Raw genomic sequence first — 21733 nt, 5'->3', positions numbered from 1 at the left:
ATTTCATCCAGACAACGACTTGTCTATACTGCTCTATATACTCTACACTGAAATGTAAGTACGATATTTATATTCCAATTCATTTATTTTATAATTATATGGTAACAATGAGAAAGTCAGCCATTTGTCAGTAATCGTGCCCTGGGACACTTTTGTATTTTTATGTCTGATTTTGAAAGCTTGTCGTTTTTAAGTGAGGTGAAACTTGGGGGTAGGCAAGACAAATCAGCCTCCTGAAAGGGGTACAGTAGACTGGAAAAGGTGAGAGCCACTGTTCTAGAGAAATGATGATTTGATATTATTGATGTGTATTTTATGGAAGGAAAGATAGTCTTATGGTTAAAGCACAGGCCTGGAGATCTGGATATAATTTCTGCTTCTGACCTGATGTATTACTTTAGGTGGGCCTCATAACTTCTTGGTGCCTCAGTTTCCCCCTCTGTACAAAGGGGTAATGCTACTTCCCTACCTCCCAGGGGAGTTGTGAAGGTAAAATCCATTCATGACTATGAGGTGCTCAGTCACTGTGGTGACTGGGGCCATATAGATAGGACACATTTTTGATAGAAAATAAAAATTTTAGGTTCAAGTTTTCAGTGGATCATTATAAATAAGGGGGAGGAAAAAACTTATGAGAAACACTTAGATTAGTAAAGTGGGTTCTCAGTCCTCATGCTTCATGGTACACACCAGCTGTGGTCAGGAAGAAATTCCCCCATGGGATGATATTATTTAGACAGGTGCATTACTTTTATGCTTTTCTGGAAAGCTCCAGTCAGAGACAGAGTCCCAGCCTCACTGACCTGAGTACGGCAAGCCCTGTGACAATGTCCTTGAGGCTATAACAACAGACAGCCGTGACTCCGGCTCAGCCCCGCATCTTGAAGGGCATTCGCTTTGCTTGTATGTGAATTAAGTTCCACCTGACTCCTTTGCTCCTTGGCAGAGTTTGGTGCAAAAGGAGCCGATTCTGCCAGCCTGGATAGGGAGTGCTCTGCTGCTCCTGCATCAGTGGGGCTACGTGACGAGCCAGGCGCCTCTCCATGGGGGTGGGGGGGGGAGGTTGCAGATGGCTTTGCTCCAGGCAGACCTTTCACCCTTCATCCCCCACCCGGCAGCTCCTCTCCCCAGGGTATCCAATACCTGGCAGGTGCGTATCACCTGAAACCGGCCTGGTATCAAATTCGCCTCCTGGTGACAGTCACAGCCATCCCAGTAGTGAGGGAACTGCAGCAACCGATGGGCGGACACCGCTTCCCCGGGCAAGAGGAGTGTCGAGGCCTTGGGCTGGGAGGTGAGGGGGCTCAGGACACTGGGGGGTGCCCTTGGCACCTTGGGGGCAGGGGTGGAATACGACCAGTTCTCTGCATGGGAGGGACCCAGCACCAGCTTTCTCCCTTACGCTGTTTCTTTGAGAGAGGGGGTAGAACCAAACCACTGAGTTCAAACAGTCTCCTCTCGACTGCACTGGACCATGGCCTCGGGCAGGCAGGCGGGGGACTGGCTGGGACTGAGTCCTTGGTCCAGTTCTGAGCTCCTTCCACTAGGACCTCAGGATTTAGCCCAGTCATAATAATTAGGAACAATAGGAGTGGGAGCCAGGACTCCTGGGCTCTGGAGTGGGGGCTGGTGGATTAGAGCCAGGGCAAGCTAGGAGTCAGGACTCCTGTGTTCTTTTCCCCAGCTCTGGAAGGGGAGTGGTGTCCAGTGGTTGGAAGAGGGGGAACTGGGAACCAGGACCCGTGGGTTGTGTCCCCAACTCTGCCACTGAGGTGCTGGATGATTTTGGGCGAGTCACCTGCCCAGTTCAGCAAGGCACTTGGGCACATGTGCCCCTTTGAATACACAAGCAAAGTCAGCGGGATGGAATTAAAGTGCCACACGTGTTTCAGGGCCGTGCCATGCTGCCTCAGTTTCCCCACTTATCCAACGGGGCTTACAAACCCACGCGCCCTCTGGAAAGCGGGTTGCCATCTTGTCGGAGCGCCCGGCCTTATTATTAAGAACGGCCGGATCTGATTTATACGGCCGAGCTCGCCAAGGTGTGCCAGGCGCCCTGCCACAAAACACAGCCAAATTCTACCATCCTGGGGACAGCGGAGGGAGGAGCGGGACGGGGCTTCCCGACGGGTGGCTGGGGGGGGATCGGGGCAGCTCTGTGCCACGGGGGCACCCCAGCCCCAGGTGAGCGGAGGAGTGTGAGTGTCCCTGCCAGGTGGGCGCTGCCCGGCACCAGGGAGGGGCACCGGGCCCGGAGCAGCAGGGACCCAGCTCACCTGGCCGGCCGGCCGCCGTGCAGAGACACCAGGCAGGAGCTGGCACGGACTGACTGCCAGGCTGGCCTATGGGGGCCCTGGGTCCCGGCTGGGCCGGCCCATCGGTGGGGCTGAGTGGGAGGGGGCGGTGCAGCCTCAGCCGGGTGGCTCTGCCGGGTGAGGTGGCTGGCAGGCTGCAGAGGAACACGGAGACAGGTGAGGGGGGGCGGGGCGGGGCAGGGCAGGCTGGGGCGGGCAGCCCCCCGTCAGACCCCCCATCAGCCCCTTCGGCCCTTTACCTGGGCCCCAGCGGCTGCTGCCCCCTCTGGCGCAAGGGGAGCGGGGAGGGACCCAGCCGGGGCTCACCTGCAGACACCTGGGTGGGGGGGAGCGTGGGGTCCAAGCCCCCCCCCCCCGGGATCGCGGGGGCTGGGTCTGTCCAAGGTGCAGAGCACCCCCCCCCCCGATCCACGGCGGGCACAGCGGGGCGCCGGGTGGAGGAAAGTTGCGCACCTGGAGGGTGCGGGGGGAGCGTCGTGCCCCGGCCCACGCGTGTTTCCCCGGCTCCGTCCCTTCCCCCACGCCCGGTGCCCCCCGGGCAGGGACCGCATCACTCGTTCACCAGGCCAGGCCGCTCGGCGCGCAGCGGGGCCGGGGCCAGCCCCCCTGCCCTGAGCCGGCTTCCAGCTGGCCCCGCCTCGCTCCCCTGCCTCCGGGGAGCGGGGCCCGGAGCCCCGGGCACGGAAAGTGTGCCGGGTTGCTTGTAAACCAGGAGACAGGCGGAGCCCGATCTCCCCCCGGCGCAGGGGCGAACCTAGAGTAGTTCCCGGAAAACCAACGGGATTGTTCCTGGACTGTGATGTCCCTGATCCCGGTGTAAACCCAGAGGGATTCCCTTTAAATCAGCCAGTTTGGGGCCAGAAGCTGATCTCACACCGTCAAGTGTAAATCCGGATTAACTCCGGTGTAGTGCATGGGGCTAGGGCCAGATTCTGATCTCCTCTGTGCTGGTGTAAATCTGGAGTAACTCCCCTGATGTAAACAGAGGTGTTTCCAATGTGCACCGAGGGCCAAATCTGGCCTATCGCCCCTTCTGGTCTAACTGTCCCTCGATTACCGGACTGCCAGTGTTGTTCCAGGTGGAAAAGAGCCTAGTACATGGGCTCTGGCTCCACCCTAGACAGGGGCTTGATACAGGAATTAGCGGGTGAGTCCTGGTGTCTGGTGTTACGCAGAGCAGGCCGGGCAGCTGATCGACATGGGCCCACATGGGCTAAAAGTCTGGGGACTCTCTGGCCACAGAGCAGGGTGAGCTTGGCAGAGCTGTTCCTCCTGCTGGGCCAGGCCTACTTGCCCCTGGGTCTGAATGCCCCCCGGGGAGCTAACTGACTGACCGATGAGGGGCCAGCACTGATTCCGATTCCCTCCTGCGCTGGTGGAAATCCGGAGTCACCCCACTGGAGGCCAGTGTAAGTTGACCGGATCGGCGAGCTCCTCTCCGGATTTGGCCTGGGAGCTTTTCCCGTGTGTGGGGGTGTCAGGCGCGGGCGGGCTGTTCCGAATGACCCTTGTTGTTCACTGGTGGGGCCCTGGAGCCCGGCGGTGGGGAGAGCTGTGGGGCTGACGCGGATCCGTTTGGATTTGACGCCGTAGGCACAGGAACGGCGCCGTCGTGTGAGGCCCCCGGACGGAGCTGAGACCTGGCGGGAAACGCGGCCCCGGCCCCTTTCACGCCCACCCGGAGGACCATGCCACTGGGCTGGGTCAGGCGCCCACTTCCATTGGCGGGAGGAAACCCGAGCAGCCAAAATGTAACGATCCGCCCCGGCCACCCGACGGAATCAGGCTTCCCCGGGGCAGGGTGCGGGGTCCCTCCCTGCTCCCGCACTGAAGACGTCCCCCGGACGCCGGGGTCCCTCCATGACTAGCGGCCGCCCCGCCCCGCCATGGCACACGGTTCCGACTCAGTGCTGAGGGACGCGGCCCGCGCCACCCACTCCCGCAGCTCGGGCAGCGACGCCAGCGCGGCCACCCGCTACCTGCTCAGGAAGCCGAACCGGCTGGTGAACGGGCACCCGCGGGGCATCCGCACCTCATCGCCCATGGGACGGGTCATTCTCATCAACTCGCCCATCGAAGGTATGGCAGCCAGGGCCCCTCTCTGCTTCCATTGCGGGGGGGCGGGGCGGGGGAGGCTTCTTTTGGGGTCACCCTTCATCACCCAGATACCGACACTAGCCCCCTTCTCAAGCCGTGAGTCAGGCAGGGCAGGGCCCCAAGGGACAGCTTTGGCCCTGCCGAAAGCAGGAGAGAGCCCCTGAAGTTGGCGCTTGCGTCTCCCCATCCAGTCGACCCAGGCCCCATTTTTATTGGACTTGGTCCCCCGAGTCTCCCCCCACCCCACAGCTTCCTCTGCACCTCAGCTCAGCTCAGCTACACACAGCTCACGGAAGCAGCTTGGAGCCAGGTGTTCTCGCCCCGGGGGACGTGGGGCATGTCCGCCCTGGCCTGCTCCTATTGCTAAATGATGGGGGGGCCATGGTGGATGCGAGGGAGGTCGGTTGGTGAGGGAGAGGTACCGGTGTGGAAAAGGCTGAAATCCACTGCAGTGAACTTGTCTTCGTTCCTTGCACGTGCTCCATTGGTCTGAGCAGAAGCAAAAATCTTAGCACTAAATTCATCTCCAGGGTAACTCCATTAGCTGCAGCCTGGCCTGGAATAATTAATTTTCGTTAATTATCGATGGGCAGAAATTCTGCAGCGTAGGGAACTCCCCACACTACGCACGTCACCCCGAGCACGCGCTCGGGCCCAGGCAATTTCACCAGGGATGAATGTGGCCCTTTGCGTTCAAATCCAAACAGGGTAGGAAGCGGGTTAAAGCCGGAGACAGGGAGCCAGGACACCTGGGTTCTTTATCTAACAAGGAAGGATGGTTTTGTGGCCAAAGCACTGGCCTGAGTGCCAGAACACCTGGGTTCTATCACTGGGCGAGCCATTCCCCTACCCCCCCGTGCCTCAGTTTCCCAGTTGTGAAATAGGAGTGATAATCCCACGTGGGGGTGGGGGGAGCAGGGTGCGGTGCAGTTAGTCGATCCTTGGAAAGCACTTTGCGATCCCTGGCTGTTAACGCTTCTAAAGGGCTTGGTGAGGACTTGGCTCCGTGGGCGGATGGGAACAGGGCAGTAGCTCTGTAAATGCCGTGGGAGACCTCCAGCGGCGCTCCCGAGGCCGCCGGAAAGCAGCGGTATGCCCGGAACACGGCCTGGCCCGTTCACGTGCCCAGGGAGGCCTGGCCCGGCTCTTGCGTAAGCGGGCGGCGGTGCGGGGCCTGGCAGCTGCGGAAACCGCCCCGTTCTCTCCCGCGTGTTCGGGCCCTGTCCCTACAGCCGCCGGCGACGAGAGCGACGTGATCAACACCGTCACGGTGGAGAGGAGCGCGGACGGGAGGCTGGGGTTCAGCGTGCGCGGTGGCTCGGAGCACGGGCTGGGCATCTTCGTCAGCAAAGTGGAGGAGGGCAGCAGCGCCGGTAAGCGGAGCTCGTCGCGGGGCGCCGTGCCAGGGCCTCTGCCCGCCGTCATGGGGAGACCACAAGTCCCACCATGCAATGCTCCACCTTGATCCGGGCAGCCTTCGGCTTGGCTAAAGATGGAGCCTGGCCCGGGTTGTTCTGCAACTTCCCTGGGGACGGACAACGCTCCCAAGAGGCAGCGCCCCATCTTGATCCAAGCGCAGGGCTGCCCAGGGTGGGGCTGAACGAGACATGCTGGGATTTGTAGTCTCCCAGGGGCTGCTCCAATGTCTGGGTGGAGAGCAGGGGGCCGTGCGGGGAGCGCTGACTCCATCGGAGTCCCGGTCTGTGGGCTCTCCTTGCACGGCAGGGGACGGTGGCGGGGTGGGGAAGGGGCCGGGGAAGGGCCATGCGCACATGCAGGTCTGGGCAGGGCGCTGTTTCAGCCGAGAAGGCAGAAGAAGCCCGTGTGGAGTGGCCCCGTGCCCTACGGCTGCCCCGCGTCCAGCTCAGCTACCCAGGCTGGGCGCTGGCCCACCGGTTTGTTTACTGGAGGGCTTTCCTGCCTGGCTGCTCGCAAGGCCACCCTGCTGCCCCTAGCCCGAGCCATGGCTTAACCTGCGGCTGTCCTGCCTAGCGCCAGAGGCCCCCCAGCAGACTGTGAGACTGGCCCACGGTGGAGCCAGTTTCGCCGTGATGACACAGGAGCTGCCATGGGGAACCCCCGCACCGGTCGGGTGCCTGCCCCACCCCCTGCCTCCATGGGAAGAGCCGCCAACCCGGGCTGCAGCAGGAGGGAGGCAAAGGGCTCCCCAGCCCCCCAGAGGAGTTGAGGGGGGAGCAGCCAACAGCCTTCTCACAGGACGGGGCAGAAAGAACACAGCAGCTCAGGGTGCCCCCACCCCCCGCCCCTTCCTTGCAGCACCCGGCCTGGGAGGGGGAGACGCGGAACCCCCCAGAGGTGCCCCCCGAGAGGCTAGGGGTGTGCGGGTGAAGAACTTCCACAGCAGCTGGAGGAGCAGATGTGAGGCTGAGGGGGAGCTGCCCAAAAGGATTAGCTGTCGGGGTGTAGGGGATAGAATCGTATTCCTCAGCCTAAATCGGCAACATGAATTGGGGACGGGGGGAATGCAAACCACCAAGGGCGGCTCAGCAAACATTAGTTAGTCCGTTGCATGATTTGGGGACCTATCTGATGGATCGTTTGGGTCTGACACCTGCTTTTTGGGGTCAGCAACCCCGCGCCGGCTCTGCGTCGTAAAACGGGTGTTGGGAAAACTGGAGAGGAGCCGCGGAGAAAACCCCGGTACTAAAAGGCTCCTCCAATGACTGGTAGAACCAGGACAAATGATTTAGTTGGGGTTGGCCCTGCTTGGAGCAGGGGTTGGACTAGATGACCTCCTGAGGTCCCTTCCAACCCTGAGATTCTAGGATTCAATGGCTGGAGGTTCAAACCAGGCAAATTCAAATGGAAATCAGGCCGGTGTTTTCCACAGAGAGGGTGACTAACCCCTGAACCAAGCCGCCAAGGGACTCAGTGGGTTCTCCAGCACTTGATGTCTTCGGATCCAATGGCAAATGCTTTAGTCCAGTGATCCCCAAACTTTTCACCGTGCCCCCCTTACCCCTGTCTGCACCCCCCCACCCCCCGAGCCAGGACCGGGGCCGAGGCTGTGGGAGTGGGGGATGCGGACAGGGGTAAGGGGGCCGAGGCTGGGGCCACAGCTGGGGGTGGACCAAGAGCAGAGCTGCATGCCGCGCCCCCCCCGAATGTTCCTCCTTGCCCCACAGTTTGGGGATCTCTGCTTTAGTCAAACGCAAGTGATTGGCCTCAATCCAGGCGGAGCTGGGGGAGGTTCTGTGGTCTGTGCAACACAGGAGATCTCATGGTCCCCTCTGGCCTTGACGCTCTGAACCCTGTGTCAGGTTCGTTGCACTGGGGTGGGAAGTGAGGGGGGCCTAGCTATCTCTGTGAGGCATGGGGAGCCCTTTGCCTCGCCTCCTCTGTTAACCCTTTACGGGAGGGGAGTGATTTAATCGGCTGTCCCCTGTAGGGTGACCAGATGTCCCAATTTTATGGGGACAGTCCCGATTTTGGGGTCTTTTTCTTATTTAGGCTCCTATTACTCCCCAACCCCTGTCCCGATTTTTCACACTTGCTGTCTGGTCATCCTAGTCCCCTGTAACTCTGCAAGCACCAGAGCAATCCAATGCGGGCAGAGGCTGTCCGAATAACACGCTGTCGTCAGAAATAAGAACACCCAGGCTCGGTTCCAGTTCCTGGCGGCGTCAGGTTCAGTGCTCGTTAATCGTTGTTGGAATTAGCTTGAGGAAAGGTGCTGAAAATCTTAGCTTCCCCTTTGGGCAGGGTCAAAACATGATGCCCCAGTAGCCTGGAGGAGCTCATGTGTCTGGTCTCAGCAACAGGCCAGGGCCAGGCCAGCTACTTAGGGCCAGAGCCTTTTCCTGTGACCCTGGAGGAAGCCTGGCCCAATGGCCAGAGCCCCAGCCCGAGTAGATAGAAACTGTGGGTTCTGTTTCCTGGTGTCTGCCACAGGCTTCCTGCATGACCTTGGGCAAGTCACTTAGCCTCTGTCTGGGCCGTGACAATGGACAGTTTCCACCTCGCAGGCCTGTAGGGAGGCTGAACGCATTAGAGGTTGTGATACTGCAGAGAGGGGGGCCGGGTAAGTACCTGAGACCTGTGGCCGTGGTCATTGCTGGTGGAAATTTGGTGAGGGAAGCAGGAGCGTGCATGACATCAAGGAAACTGCTCTCCCCCACGCCACACGGCCATGACCTTCCAATCCCAGGGTTGGAGGCCGAGTCCCCACCTGATTGTTCCAGGTCGAGGTGTTTGCTACAGCACACCAGGCCAGATCTGGCTGCTGCTGAGCTGAGAACTTGCCACCCTCCAGCTTTTCGCTCCCCCGTCCCACGCAGCCCAGCCGCCTTCTCTCAGCCTGCTCTCATGGGTCTCTGTTTAACGTTGCAGACCTGGCCGGCCTGTGCATCGGGGACAAAATCACGGAGGTGAACAGCGTGAGCTTGGAGAGCATCACCATGGGGAGTGCCGTCAAGGTCTTGACTGGGAACAACCGGCTGCGGATGATGGTGAGGCGCATGGGAAAGGTGCCAGGGATTAAATTCTCCCGAGAAAAGACCACGTGGTAAGCAGAGGCGCGCTCACTGCCTACACCTTGCCGCGATCCTTGGCCCGTCCCAGTGTCTGATGCGGGTGGGCCAAAGCCGCACTCCTCTGAGCAGAGAGGGAGCTCTCGGGTTCACGAGAAGCCGGGAGAGCACATTGGAGCGAACTCGGGACTCGGTGCCCCGCGGGGTTAGTGCGCTCAGCGGTCCCCTCCGGAGGGCGGGTTCGAATCCTGCACTGGGCCCTCAGGGAACTGGGTGTCCCTGGGACACATGCTGGGCCCTTGTTTGTCCGCCTCACACAGATCTGCATGCTGGGCGCCCTGGGGGGGTCGAGGGCGGGGAATGGAATAGCGGGGGAAGGGTTGAGGAACACCGGCAGGGCTCTAGGTTGGCAGGGGGCCAGGGGCGATTGTGGGGGGGCTCTGAGCCGGGATTGAGGGGCACCGGCAGAGATGTGCAGGGAGAGCCCAGACTGGGTTAGCACAGCTTCATGGCGGGCTGGAACTGAGGTGGGCGTTCAGGGGCCGTGGCGGAGCTCGGTGAGACGCAAGGGCTAAATGTTTGAGAGACTGGTTTGTTCATTATCGGGGTTTTCCAAATCTCACCCCCAACAGTTCTAGGGTCAAATCAGCTGGCAGAGCCTGGCTTCCTTAGCTTGTCCTGTAAAGGTGCCTGTTTCGTGATCTAGAGGTCGTGGGTTCGATCCCCGCAGGGGTCTTTTGAGAAGAGGAACACTGAATTCTTGCCAGATTCCTGTGCTGTGCCTATCACCGTGGTCTCTGACTCTGCCCTGTTAGCTGTTGGGGAGCAAGGCAGGCTTCAGGAGCTGTGCAAGGGCAAAATCTTAGTGGGTTTGGAGACGGGGGTTGGATTTGCTCCTGAAAGTTTGGATTCTGATCCTAAACTTCCCTGATCTAGCAGAGTCCCCTGGCCTGGAAACTCATGGGCAGGCTCCCTCGGGAGAGGTCAAACCTCCAGGACAGCCTCTCTCGTGGGGTCCCATCTACCAGCCAGAAGGGGGACGGGGTCCCACCATGGGAATGAAAAATTCCTCCACCTTTTCCAAACCTCCAAATATTTGCAGTTCAGGTTCCGGGCAGGTGAGATTTCCCTCTATACGTAGCATCAAAGCTAGAGAGAGGTTGAAACTGGACCCACAGATCCATGCCCCCTGCAGTTCCCAGGGGGAGTCTGATTTGAACCACCAGCTCCCAGCCTGGGTCTGGGGGAAGATTTTTCAAAGCTGGCAGCCAGTTCCCACTGGCGTTCGTTTAGAGTCGGGCACTTTTGACCATCCCGGCTTTGGGCCTGCATCCAAACAACCGTTTTCCGGTTTGGATGCAGCCAGAACCTCAGCAGGGGCACAAAGTGGCTGGAGAAAGAGCTAATCTCATGAGATTTCTGCCGTTCCCACGGTGGAAGTTCCAGCAGGTTGTCTGATGTCATGAGATTGCCACCGTCGGAGAGCAGCTCTGTGAGACTGGGGGCTGGGCTACCCTGGAGAATGAGATCGAGCCAGCCACGTGCAAAAAATCCACACACACCCCCTACCCCCGAGCGACATAGTTAAGCCAACGTACATGCCTGTGTAGACAGCGCTAGGTAAAGGGAAGAATTCTTCTGTCGACCCAGCGACCGGCTCTCGGGCAGGTGGATTTGCTCCGGTGAGCGGAGAACCCCTCCCGTCTGTAGCGTCTGGACTGACACACTGCAGCTGGACTGCTGTAGGGTTCTCCGTGTAGACGTACCCTGGGGCCCAAGTCGTGCCAGAGCCAGCCCCGGGATTTCGGGCCCCTGTTTGAATCTTGCCGCGGTTGCTCTCGTGGCAGGGTGGATGTCGCGAACAGGCGCCTGATCGTGGAGAAGAGCGGGTCGACCCCGTCGGACAGCAGCTCCGAGGGCGGCGTGAGACGCATGGTCCACCTCTACACCACCTCCGACGACTACTGTCTGGGCTTCAACATCCGCGGGGGGAAGGAGTTCGGCCTTGGCATCTACGTCTCCAGGTACCTTGGGCCCCAGCAGCTTCGCTCGGCGCCTGGCACCCACTAGCCACACCGTGTCCTGAGCACCCGGCAGAGCGTCCTCTGGGGCCTCCCGTGTCTGAGATCCTCCAGCCTCCCATGTCTGAGATCTTCTGGAGGAGAAGCCCCTTACTGCTTACGGAGCCCTGGGAGTGGGGGGCAGCTGCAAATCTAATTAACTCCGTTACAAAGCGGCTTAGGGCAGGTACAACCAGCGCATGTGTGGGGTGGGTGGCCCTTTAAGACCAAGGTTTGCTGGGAGTTGTAGTCTCCAGACTACATGACAGCAAGGAGCCGGCTGACCACTGGGACTGCTGGATCCAGGCCTCAGAATGCTCTGCCCATCAGATCACTGGATGGTGCATATCCCCACGAAGCGGGTGGAGTTAAGGGTGGGGCTGGACCTACTTTGCTGCCCCAGGACTCTGAGCTGAGCCGCTCTGCACCCATGTGACGAGCCCCATCCCCTGCGTTTGCAGGAGCAAGTTCTTATGTAGGAGCCTGCGGGATTTTCTGGGTCCTGCTTACAGGCCGTTTCCATCCCTAGCGTGGATCCCCACGGGCATTCGTTTTCACCTGCAGTGCTCGGGGGGTTTTGCCCTGCCCCGTCCCTAAGAATAAGTCAGCAGGTTCCTCGCTCAAACGTCTCCACCTTTCCAAAGCGAAGAAACGCCGTCCAAAGGGACACTTGGGTCTCCAGTGTTCCTTCTGTCCGGGCGATATGTTAAATGTTTACAGTCTCTCTGTCCCTTCCCCGGCAAAGCACCGACCAGGGCCAGATTCCCAGTAGTGGCCTCTGAAATGCCAGGCGACGGGTCCCACGCTGCGGGGGGGTTGGTTACGCACCTGGCTTCTCTCTGAGCTTGGCAAAAATCGTCCAGAGGATGGTGAGCAAAGCCCTAGGGGGTGATTGGAGACCTCCGTGGAGATTTGGTCCTGCTATGCCAGAGACCCCCTCCAGCCAGGGGGCAGCAGGCAGAGCCAGGGCCAGAGACTGCCCCCCTCCTCCATCCAAGGGCAGACATAGCCCCATCCAAGCCAGGGAGCATGGGGCAAGGAGCAGCCACAGCCAGGCACCCAGCTAGGGCCCCGCAACTCAGCCAGAGCATCCCCCAGCTGATGAAAAGAAACAGCTGGACCCGCACCCGGCTGAGAAGGTTCAGATGTGGGGATCAGGGGATGTCACATGGTCTTGTCTGGAGATATTGCTTGGCTAGAAGCAGGGTTTGTCCCAGCCCTGGCGGTGGGGCAGAATCTAGCAGGCTGGGCAGCCCGTCCAGTGTGGGTTCAGGCCCTTGAGTTGATCACTCCAGTCCGGTTTCACGTGTCCCCAGCGGTGGGTCGTGCGCCCCTTAGGGAGATGAACTGGGCTTGGGGGGCCTCCCCATCCAGGGGGCTGAGAGCCACCGGCTGCCTGACGTGGGTCGTTCCAGCGTCGACCCTGGCGGGCTGGCGGAGCAGAACGGGATCAGAGTGGGAGATCAAGTCCTTGCAGCCAACGGAGTCAAGTTCGACGCCATCAGCCATAGCAAGGCAGTGGAAGTGCTAAAGGGGCAGACACACATCATGCTGACCATCCAGGTAGGACCTGGGGCGCTGGGCTGGGCCGCGTTGGGCTCACGCCCCAGGCCACGACCGGCCCCGGGAGGGGGAGGCGGGACCGTGCCACCCTGGAGAAGCCCCTCATGGTCTGGGCACTTGGGACGTTGCCACGAGAGGGACTCTGGTGACTCCCAGCCCGAAGGCCCTTCCCGGGGCATGGAGCAGTCACTCTGCTTCTCCCCCGCCCTGGCGCTGGTAGCTGCTTGGCGTTCCCCTGACGTAGGCAGCTCTGGGGAGCTCCTGGCTGGTGCCCAAGCCGGGGCGCGGGCCTCACTCTTGGGCAGATCCAGTTTCAACCCAGCTAGGCGCTGGCAGGCGGCTGCATTATTCATGGCAGGCTCCGGCGCGCAGATCGGGTTCATCTCGAAGACGCTGCCCGGGGCAGCCGGTTACACGCTAACCCTCATCCTTCCCTCCGCGTCTAGGAGACGGGCCACTTCCCTGCCTACAAGGAGATGGTGGCCGAGTACTGCTGGCTCAGTCAGTGTAAGAAAGCTCCCCTTGATGCCCCCCGGGACATCCCTGCCCAGAGCGGGTCGGCTGGGGGCAAGTTCCGCGGCCGCTGGGAATCATAATGAGACTCCAGTGCTGTCCTGTCTCGCTGAGCGAGCGTAGGGCTGGGAGCCCGGACACCTGGGTCCTGTGCCTGGGTCTGACCCTTCCTCGCCACGTGACCTCGGGAAGTGCCTGCTGAGGGCTCGGTGACCCAGCTGCGTTTAGACGACAGCACCACCCGGTCACTCCTGGAACGGGCCTTGAGATTCACGGGCACAGGTGCAGTGTTGGTGCCTAGGGGTGCCACCAATCTTTGGCTGGCTGGCACTGTCCAGAGGTCACTATGCGGCACTCCACAGCCGCCCAGACCTGGCTGCTCCCAAGAGCGTGCACTCCTGGCCATGAGAGCTCATGGGGAATCTTCATTACCTACCAGCAGTACAGGGCCTGTGACACATAGCTGGCTAGTAGGGGCACACTGACATGTACACAGCTAGCATCTCTGGGGGTTCTCCTGCAGCTCCCAGCTCAGGGCCTGGGCTCCACACCCACCGGGCTATGAAGTTCCACAGGGCCCAGACAGACGCTGTGAGATCCCAGGGGCCGAGGATGGTGGTGGCTCCTTCCCTCCCCACGGATTCTCATCCCTTCATCTCTTCCCAGTGACCAATGGCCAACTGCAGCAGCTCTCGCAGGCCTCGGAGACCAGCTCCTCCGTCTCCTCCTACTCCTCGGGGACTCCGCTCAGCTCCCTGGACGGGCGGCCCCAGGCCCCGCTCTCCGGCCCCACCCCAGCCCACATGGTGGACGTCTCCATCTCCATGGAGGACCCTCCGGCATGCAGCCGCTCCCTGGAGCGAGTGGAGACAGCCATGCAGACGGACCTGCCCCCTTCCGGTGACGGGACTGTGGGGACCAAGACCTGGCGTACCGTGCACCCGCCGGAGATCCTGAAGGACACGGCCATCCGGGCCAAGAGTTTCCGGGACCCGCTCCCCAGCAAGAAGCACAGACCCTTCTCCAACAAGGAGCTCTCGGACTCGCCCTGGATGGCCCTGCTCCTGGCGCTGAGCCGCCCACGGCAGCCCCTCAAGAGATCCCAGAGCTACCTCACCGTGGGCGGTAGGTGCTGGCGCCGGACTGGCCAGAGCATGAGCTGAATGGGCTCCCTGTCTGCACATACTGGTGCCCCTCAATCCCAACTCGCAGCCCCCTGCTAGCCCAGTCCTGGCCCCCCCCATTCCCCAGCTCTGCCAATGCCCCTCAATCCTGACCCGCAGCCCCCTGCTAGCCCAGTCCTGGGCCCCCCCATTCCCCAGCTCTGCCAATGTCCCTCAATCCTGACCCGCAGCCCCCTGCTAGCCCAGTCCTGGGCCCCCCCATTCCCCAGCTCTGCCAATGCCCCTCAATCCCGACCCGCAGCCCCCTGCTAGCCCAGTCCTGGCCCCCCCATTCCCCAGCTCTGCCAATGCCCCTCAATCCTGACCCGCAGCCCCCTGCTAGCCCAGTCCTGGGCCCCCCCATTCCCCAGCTCTGCCAATGTCCCTCAATCCTGACCCGCAGCCCCTGCTAGCCCAGTCCTGGCCCCCCCCATTCCCCAGCTCTGCCAATGCCCCTCAATCCCGACCCGCAGCCCCTGCTAGCCCAGCCCTGGCCCCTCCATTCCCCAGCTCTGCCAATGCCCCTCAATCCTGACCCGCAGCCCCTGCTAGCCCAGTCCTGGCCCCCCCATTCCCCAGCTCTGCCAATGCCCCTCAATCCCGACCCGCAGCCCCCTGCTAGCCCAGTCCTGGGCCCCCCCATTCCCCAGCTCTGCCAATGCCCCTCAATCCCGACCCGCAGCCCCTGCTAGCCCAGTCCTGGGCCCCCCCATTCCCCAGCTCTGCCAATGCCCCTCAATCCTGACCCGCAGCCCCCTGCTAGCCCAGTCCTGGCCCCCCCCATTCCCCAGCTCTGCCAATGCCCCTCAATCCTGACCCGCAGCCCCCTGCTAGCCCAGTCCTGGGCCCCCCCATTCCCCAGCTCTGCCAATGCCCCTCAATCCTGACCCGCAGCCCCTGCTAGCCCAGCCCTGGGCCCCCCCATTCCCCAGCTCTGCCAATGCCCCTCAATCCCGACCTGCAGCCCCTGCTAGCCCAGCCCTGGGCCCCCCCATTCCCCAGCTCTGCCAATGCCCCTCAATCCCGACCCGCAGCCCCTGCTAGCCCAGTCCTGGGCCCCCCCATTCCCCAGCTCTGCCAGTGCCCCTCAATCCTGACCCACAGCCCCTGCTAGCCCAGTCCTGGCCCCCCCCCCATTCCCCAGCTCTGCCAATGCCCCTCAATCCCGACCCGCAGCCCCTGCTAGCCCAGTCCTGGGCCGCCCCATTCCCCAGCTCTGCCAATGCCCCTCAATCGCGACCCGCAGCCCCTGCTAGCCCAGCCCTGGGCCCCCCCATTCCCCAGCTCTGCCAATGCCCCTCAATCCTGACCCGCAGCCCCTGCTAGCCCAGCCCTGTGATCCATGCCCCCCCACACCCCCAGAGCTCTCCTGATGCCCGACCTGCTGTCCCCCAGCCCCCAGGGAGCACCTGAAATGCCCACACGCTGGGCTCTCCTCTCCTGCCCCCCAGCCCCCTTAGCTCCTCGTCCCGTGCTGGAGCCTCGACTCTGCCCAGGGGAGCAGCCGGCCCCCTGTGTCCGGAAGTGCGACTCCGCCTCACAGGGGGACTCGGGCTCAGCCAGACATGGGGGAATCAGCCCAGCCCGGAAAGCAGGTGCCCTCTGCCTGCCTGGCGCAGAGAGCAGCCCCCTCCCTGCCGTGTATCCCAGGCAGGTTCCTCTCATTTCCAGTGGCCCTGCCCCCGGGCGGGGAATTAGCTGGTCCTGACTCCCCACTTTCAGATGGTGACATCCCAGGTGTCTGAAATGAGCTTCCGCTTCCCCTGCCCCGCAGCGAGGGGGGCCTCGAGCTGTCCGGGGGTCCGACCTGTGTCCAGGCCCGGAGGAGACTGTGTATCAGAGCATTCGACCCCCCAACTCCTGCAGCCACCCAGGGTAGGGGGGAGCTGCAGGTCCAGCAGCCAACCTGCCCCCCGACTGTCCCTGTCTGTAACACCCAGCCTGGCCCAGGGGGCTGGGTGAGCTGGGCGCCGTGATCCCTGGGCAGCTCGCGGTGGGATGGGGGGGCATGCACCCCTTGCAAGGGGAGCGGTGCGGGATGCCCAAGCAGGGCGCCGTCCTGCCCAGGGGTGCAGAGAACTCGGCAGCAGCGTCTGACGTGCAGGGCGGGAGAAGGGAGTTCCGAGGTGGGGAGCACGGGTGGGAGATGGGGCTGGGCCCAGCCAGGAGAAGACAAGGAGGGCGGGTGCTGGGAAGGCAGGGGGTTGGCACAGTGATGATGGCTGCGCTCTGTGGTGGTCACCTGGCAAACTCAGGCTGGGATCCAATGCCCAGCGGTGCCCAAGGGGCCAGGGTGAGACGTGCTTGGCTCCGAGCCGCTGCTCCTGCCTGGCCCCGGGTCTGATCGGTGGCTCTCTTCCTGGCGCCAGAGGAGAAGAGGCAGGAGCCGCCAGCGCCCGCCGGGGACAAGGCCGGACTGCGGCGCTCCAAGACCCTCGCCAACCTCTTCTTCCGAGGCAGCCGGGCGAGGCAGAGCTGGGCACCAGGCAGCGAGGGGGCTGGGCCGCCAGGGCGCAGGAGACGGGCCAGGTCCCCGGCCAGCCCGGAGGGGGGGAAAGGTAAAGGGCGCTGGGACACCTGGGCGGGGGGTGGCGAGGCTGTGTCGGGGGTGGGGGCTGGAATGGCTCCAGGGATGTGTGGGAGGGACGTGCCCAGCTCTGCTCCTGGGGCCGGGGGGCATGCATGAGGATTCCCTGCTCCCCGACGGGGGTGGGTCTGGCCCCATGATGATTCCCCCAGGGAATTTATTATTTTAAATCACATGAATTTTGATTGCTTGGTGTTGCCTTGCCCGGGGCCCAGGGAGAGATGGCCCCTGCCCCCTCTCCCCCGTGCCCAGGGAGAAAGGGACCTGCTCCCCCCCACACACACCCAGGGAGATGGGCCCTGCCCCCAGAGCTGCCAGCCTGTGCAACCCCCCCTCTTGCAGCAGGGATTGTCGAGGCCCAGAAAGGTGAAGTGACTTGCCCAGGGTCACCGGTGGCCTGTGGCAGAGTCAGGGGTCGACCCCAGGTCTCCTGATTCCCAGTCCTTAACTGCAAACCGCTGTCCTGCCTGGCACGCCGCCTGCCCACCCCCCGAGCTGTGGGAGGCTGTCGCAGCCTCAAGGCTCCTGGCACCGGCTCACCCACTGAACCCCAGGGGAGATGGCCCAGACCCCGCAGGGCATTAACCCCTGGCTCCCCAGGGCTGCTGGCAAATCACCTGGTATGCTGGTTTTGCCCTCTGCTTTCCGCCTGCAGCCAGCGCCCTGCAGAAACTTGTCAGCCGGAGCCCGAAGCGGGGTAACTGCAATGCACGTGTGTGCAGGCGTGTGCTGGCACGCGTGTGCATGCGAGTGCTGCTGTGTGTGCGTACATGTGTGCAGGCGTGTGCAGGCGTGTGCTGCTGCGTGTGCCATTTGCCTCCCCACTGGCTGTCCCGGAGAGACCTGGCCCCCTTCCTTTCCCTGGTGCCTGTGGCCGGAGGAAATTGGAGCCCCCAGGGGATTTCGGGGAGGGGCCGTTAGGCACCCCTGATTTGCAGGCAGGGGGCATCTCAGCTGTACCATGGCCAGTCCGGGGATGCCGCGCTGGGCTGCTCCTGGTAGATCCGTAGCCCCCGACACTGGGGCCATGGGGTGCGGAGGCTGATTGCCCAGTGGGGCCCTCGCCAGGACGCTGCGCTCAGCCGCTGCTCTTTGGCTCTGCCTTTAGCTGATCTTGGGCCGTTGCCATGTGGGCTGGGCTTGGGGGGCCTGGTTCGGGGCCCAGCAGACTGAGCCCAGCCCCCTGCGGCCCCAAGGGGAGTGCCCAGAGCCCCCGGGTCTGCAGAGTCTCTCCGTTTGCAATGCTGCCCCTGTTTGGCTCCCAGCTGATGAGCTCCAGTGAGGAGTCGGCCCCGGCCAGGCCTATGGGGTGGGAAGGAGAATTGCGGGGGTGGGTGGGGGCAGGGAGGGACTGGCTGATGAATCAGGAGCAGGGGTCGATCAGGGCCATCGGGGCGCGTCTTTGCAAAAGCGTGTACACAGCTGTGTGCGCAAATGGGGCGCCCACAGCTGGCCAGGGGTCCGACCCACGAGCTGTATGCGCAGCTACCTGGGTAACCCACTCACTGAGCCTGCCACAGCCCCCTCTGGCAGCGGACACCTGGGGGAGAACAACCTACTACTGCTCCCAGCTAGTGGAGTCTCTCCCGGCTGTGCGGTGGGAGGGGCTGGTCCCAGCCCTGCTGCTGAGCCCCTGGGAGGGGAGGGAACCTACACAGCCAGGGGGCCACGACCTGGGCTCAGGTGAGGGCCACCTCTCTGGAGCTCCCTGCCCTCCCATCACCGCCCCAGCGGTCCTGCGCTCACCCTGCTTTGCTGCTCCCCAGACAAAGGCCGCCCCGTCAGCATCCTGGGCTCCCCCGGGCATGCCGCCCGTGAGCCCAGCCCAGCCGCTGAGAACCGCCTCCTGCTTCTCCGGGACGTGGCTGAGAAGCTGCTGACGGAGGACGAGGTCACGGCCGTGCTGCGTCACTGCAACCGGGTAAGGAGCATGGGCACGCGCCCGGGCTGCTGCTTCTCCGAGCCCGGCGAGGGCTCTGGACTCGGTTCCGGGGCCTGTTTCCTTGGCTCGCCACCCTGTGCCCACCCCCCCCATGCCCCGCTGTGCAGCGGCAGAGCTGAGTTCTCCCAGCTCCGTCCCCGCCTCTGCATTCACGGGTCACCCCCTCCGTGCCTCGGTTTCCCCACCTGGATCTCTCCTCGGGGACGGTGCCTGGCTTTGCTCGTGGCTGCGTGCAGGGATGAAAGTGCTAGAGAAGGACATGTCCAGGGCAGCGCTACCTCCCGCTGTGCCCTGGCAGCCTTCCCCCTAGAGCCCCCCACAGACCCATCCCTGTAGCCAGGGAGCCTGGGCACACGCTGATCCCGGGGCCTGCTAGGTGCCGGTGTCTCTAGTGAACACTAGATGCCGCTCGGAGCCTGCCCGTGTGTCCTTGAGATCTCAGCCCCCCACCCCTGCCCAATTGCTCACCCCAACCCCATTGCCCCTCCCCCCTTCACAGAGAAGGGCTGGACCCAGACAGAATCCAGATTAACCCCTCGCAACCCCCACTCGTGGGCATCTCCACTAGGCCACCCAGGAGGGGGACTCTTGTTCCATAGGTAGAGACCCCCCTCTTCCGCAGGTTCACCCACCAGCTGGCAGGGACACGGTCAAAGTGAGGCCAGCCTCTGGCTCACCCCAGCCCCACCAGTGCCTCGGGGAGGAGAGCAGGTGTTATTAACTCCATCAGATAGCGGGGGAAACTGAGGCACGGGGGGCAGGGACTGGCACCAGGTCACAAGCAGAGCCCTGTGTTCCTGGCTCCCACACCCTGATTCTAGCCCCTAGATCCCACTCTCCCACACCTCACTGGTAACAAGGGTTTAGTCCCAATTCAAATCCGGGTCATAAACCAAGCCAGTTCTGCTGCTTCACTTGTGCCCCCTCCCCACCCCATCGGGGACCCCTGGCCACCCCAGTGCCCCCCTTTGGAGCAGGTTCCTGGCCGGGAAACCTTTTCCCAGGGGCCTCTCATAACAAAGCCCCCTGGCTCTCTTCTGGCAAACCCCTGGCCCCCAGCGCCCCCTCTGCCAGGGCGTCACAGCCAGACCCGTGCCGCTTTCCCACTCCCGGCATGGGGCAGCTGCCAGCCTCTGGCTGGGATGGGGCGTGGCTGGTCTGAGCGCTGGCCAAGGGGTCTAATCCTGACCCCTGGGCAATGGGGTGATGGGGAGGGGGGGAGAGTCCTGGCGGCCTCCCCAGCTGTGCTGGGTAGAACTAGCCCATTGCACTGGAGCTACCGTCTCCTCCCCAGGCCCCTCGCCGCCCAGCCCCCAGTTGCCCCGCGCCCCGGCCCTTGGCTCTCCCGGGCTAAGCAGGAACAGCTGCCAGTGAGCCAGCCAGCAGCGCTGGCCCCCCTCGTCAGTACCGAGCCGCAGCACCAGCAGGCGCTGCCTGGAGAGCAGGGCCCTGCCCCTTGTGCTCACTGCTTGACCTGGGACCGGATCCTGTTCTCACTGACGCTGTCAATCTGCATTAAGGGCAGGGAAGTGATTTAAAGTGGAGGGAGTAACTGTGAGCAGGCCCTGGCCCCACATGAAAGCCCAAGGGTCCTGGCCAAATGCCAGCAGGGGGATGATCAGGTTCTGCCTCCCCCCCCACCCCCGCCCCTGGGAGAAATCATTATTCCCTCTTCAGAGCTGTTCCGGCTTGTTGCTGGGTGCTGTGAAACCCCGCCTGCGTCCCCGCCCCCCCAGATTTGGCTGCATTTTGGCGCTGGCTAAGCACTGCCTGGTGCTCTGGGCTCTGGCCAGCGAAGGGGCCCGTCCGACGCTGCCTGTCCTTTGCCTGCAGTATGTCCATGAAGGTGGGGTGGAGGACTTGGTGAGGCCACTCCTGGCCATTCTGGACCGGCCTGAGAAACTCCTGCTTCTGAGGGATGTCAGGTGGGTGAACGATGCTGGGATGGAGGGTTCCCTCTGTGCTGCTTTCCGTGGGGCATGTCCCAAGGGACAGAGAAACAGGCCCCTGTGCCTGGGGGTATACGAACAGCCATACTGGGTCAGACCAGAGGTCCATCTAGCCCAGTATCCTGTCTTCCGACAGTGGCTAATGCCAGGTGCCCCAGAGGGAATGAACAGAACAGGGAATCATCAAGTGATCCATCCCCTGTCGCTCATTCCCAGCTTCTGGCAAACAGAGGCTAAGGACACCATCCCTGCCCATCCTGGCTAATAGCCATTGATGGACCTATCCTCCATGAACTTATCTAGTTCTTTTTTGAACCCTGTTAGCGTCTTGGCCTTCACGACATCCTCTGGCAAGGAGTTCCACAGGTTGACTGTGTGTTGTGTGAAGAAATACTTCCTTTTGTTTGTTTTAAACCTGCAGCCTATTAATTTCATTTGGTGACCCCTGGTTCTTGTATTATGAGAAGGAGTAAATAACACTTCCTTCTTTATTTTCTCCACTCCAGTCATGATTTTATAGACCTCAGTCATATCCCCCCTTAGTGGTCTCTTTTCCAAGCTGAAAAGTCCCAGTCTTATTAACCACTCCTCATACGGCAGCCTTTCCAGACTCCTAATCATTTTTGACAGATGTCAGAGTAGCAGCCGTGTTAGTCTGTATTCGCAAAAAGAAAAGGAGTACTTGTGGCACCAATTTATTTGAGCATAAGCTTTCGTGGGCTACAGCTTATGCTCAAATACATTTGTTAGTCTCTAAGGTGCCACAAGTCCTCCTGTTCTTTCTACTAATTTTTGTTGCCCTTTTCTGAACCTTTTCCAATTCCAGTATATCTTTTCTGAGATGGGGCGACAACATCTACACGCAGCATCCAAGCTGTGGGCATCCCATGGATTTATACAGAGGCAATATGATATTGTCTGTCTTATTATCTATCCCTTTCTTAACGATTCCCAGAATTCTGTTTGTTTTTTTGACGGCCGCTGCACAGTGGATGTTTTCAGAGAACTACCCACAAGGACTCCAAGGTCTCTTTCCTGAGCGGTGACAGCCAAT

At 61.9% G+C, this 21733-nt stretch overlaps 1 protein-coding gene across 1 annotated transcript in view; it reads left to right on the top strand.

Moving 5' to 3' along the window:
* Nucleotides 1–2431: 2431 nt before the first annotated feature.
* The window catches only part of PDZD7 (PDZ domain containing 7), a 28748-nt gene continuing 9446 nt past the window's right edge, over nt 2432–21733 (top strand). Inside the window, exons 1-11 of the mRNA XM_043550563.1 lie at nt 2432–2471; nt 3909–4394; nt 5645–5785; nt 8763–8937; nt 10750–10926; nt 12378–12525; nt 12972–13032; nt 13705–14163; nt 16571–16759; nt 18555–18709; nt 20564–20655. Coding sequence (XP_043406498.1) covers nt 4202–4394; nt 5645–5785; nt 8763–8937; nt 10750–10926; nt 12378–12525; nt 12972–13032; nt 13705–14163; nt 16571–16759; nt 18555–18709; nt 20564–20655 — 1790 coding nt within the window. The 5' untranslated portion in view covers nt 2432–2471; nt 3909–4201. The remainder of the gene's footprint in view (nt 2472–3908; nt 4395–5644; nt 5786–8762; nt 8938–10749; nt 10927–12377; nt 12526–12971; nt 13033–13704; nt 14164–16570; nt 16760–18554; nt 18710–20563; nt 20656–21733) is intronic.

This window comes from Chelonia mydas, chromosome 7, assembly GCF_015237465.2.
Source record: "Chelonia mydas isolate rCheMyd1 chromosome 7, rCheMyd1.pri.v2, whole genome shotgun sequence".
In the NCBI taxonomy this organism is placed as follows: Eukaryota; Metazoa; Chordata; order Testudines; family Cheloniidae; genus Chelonia; species Chelonia mydas.
This window is presented reverse-complemented; position numbering and strand designations above follow the sequence as displayed.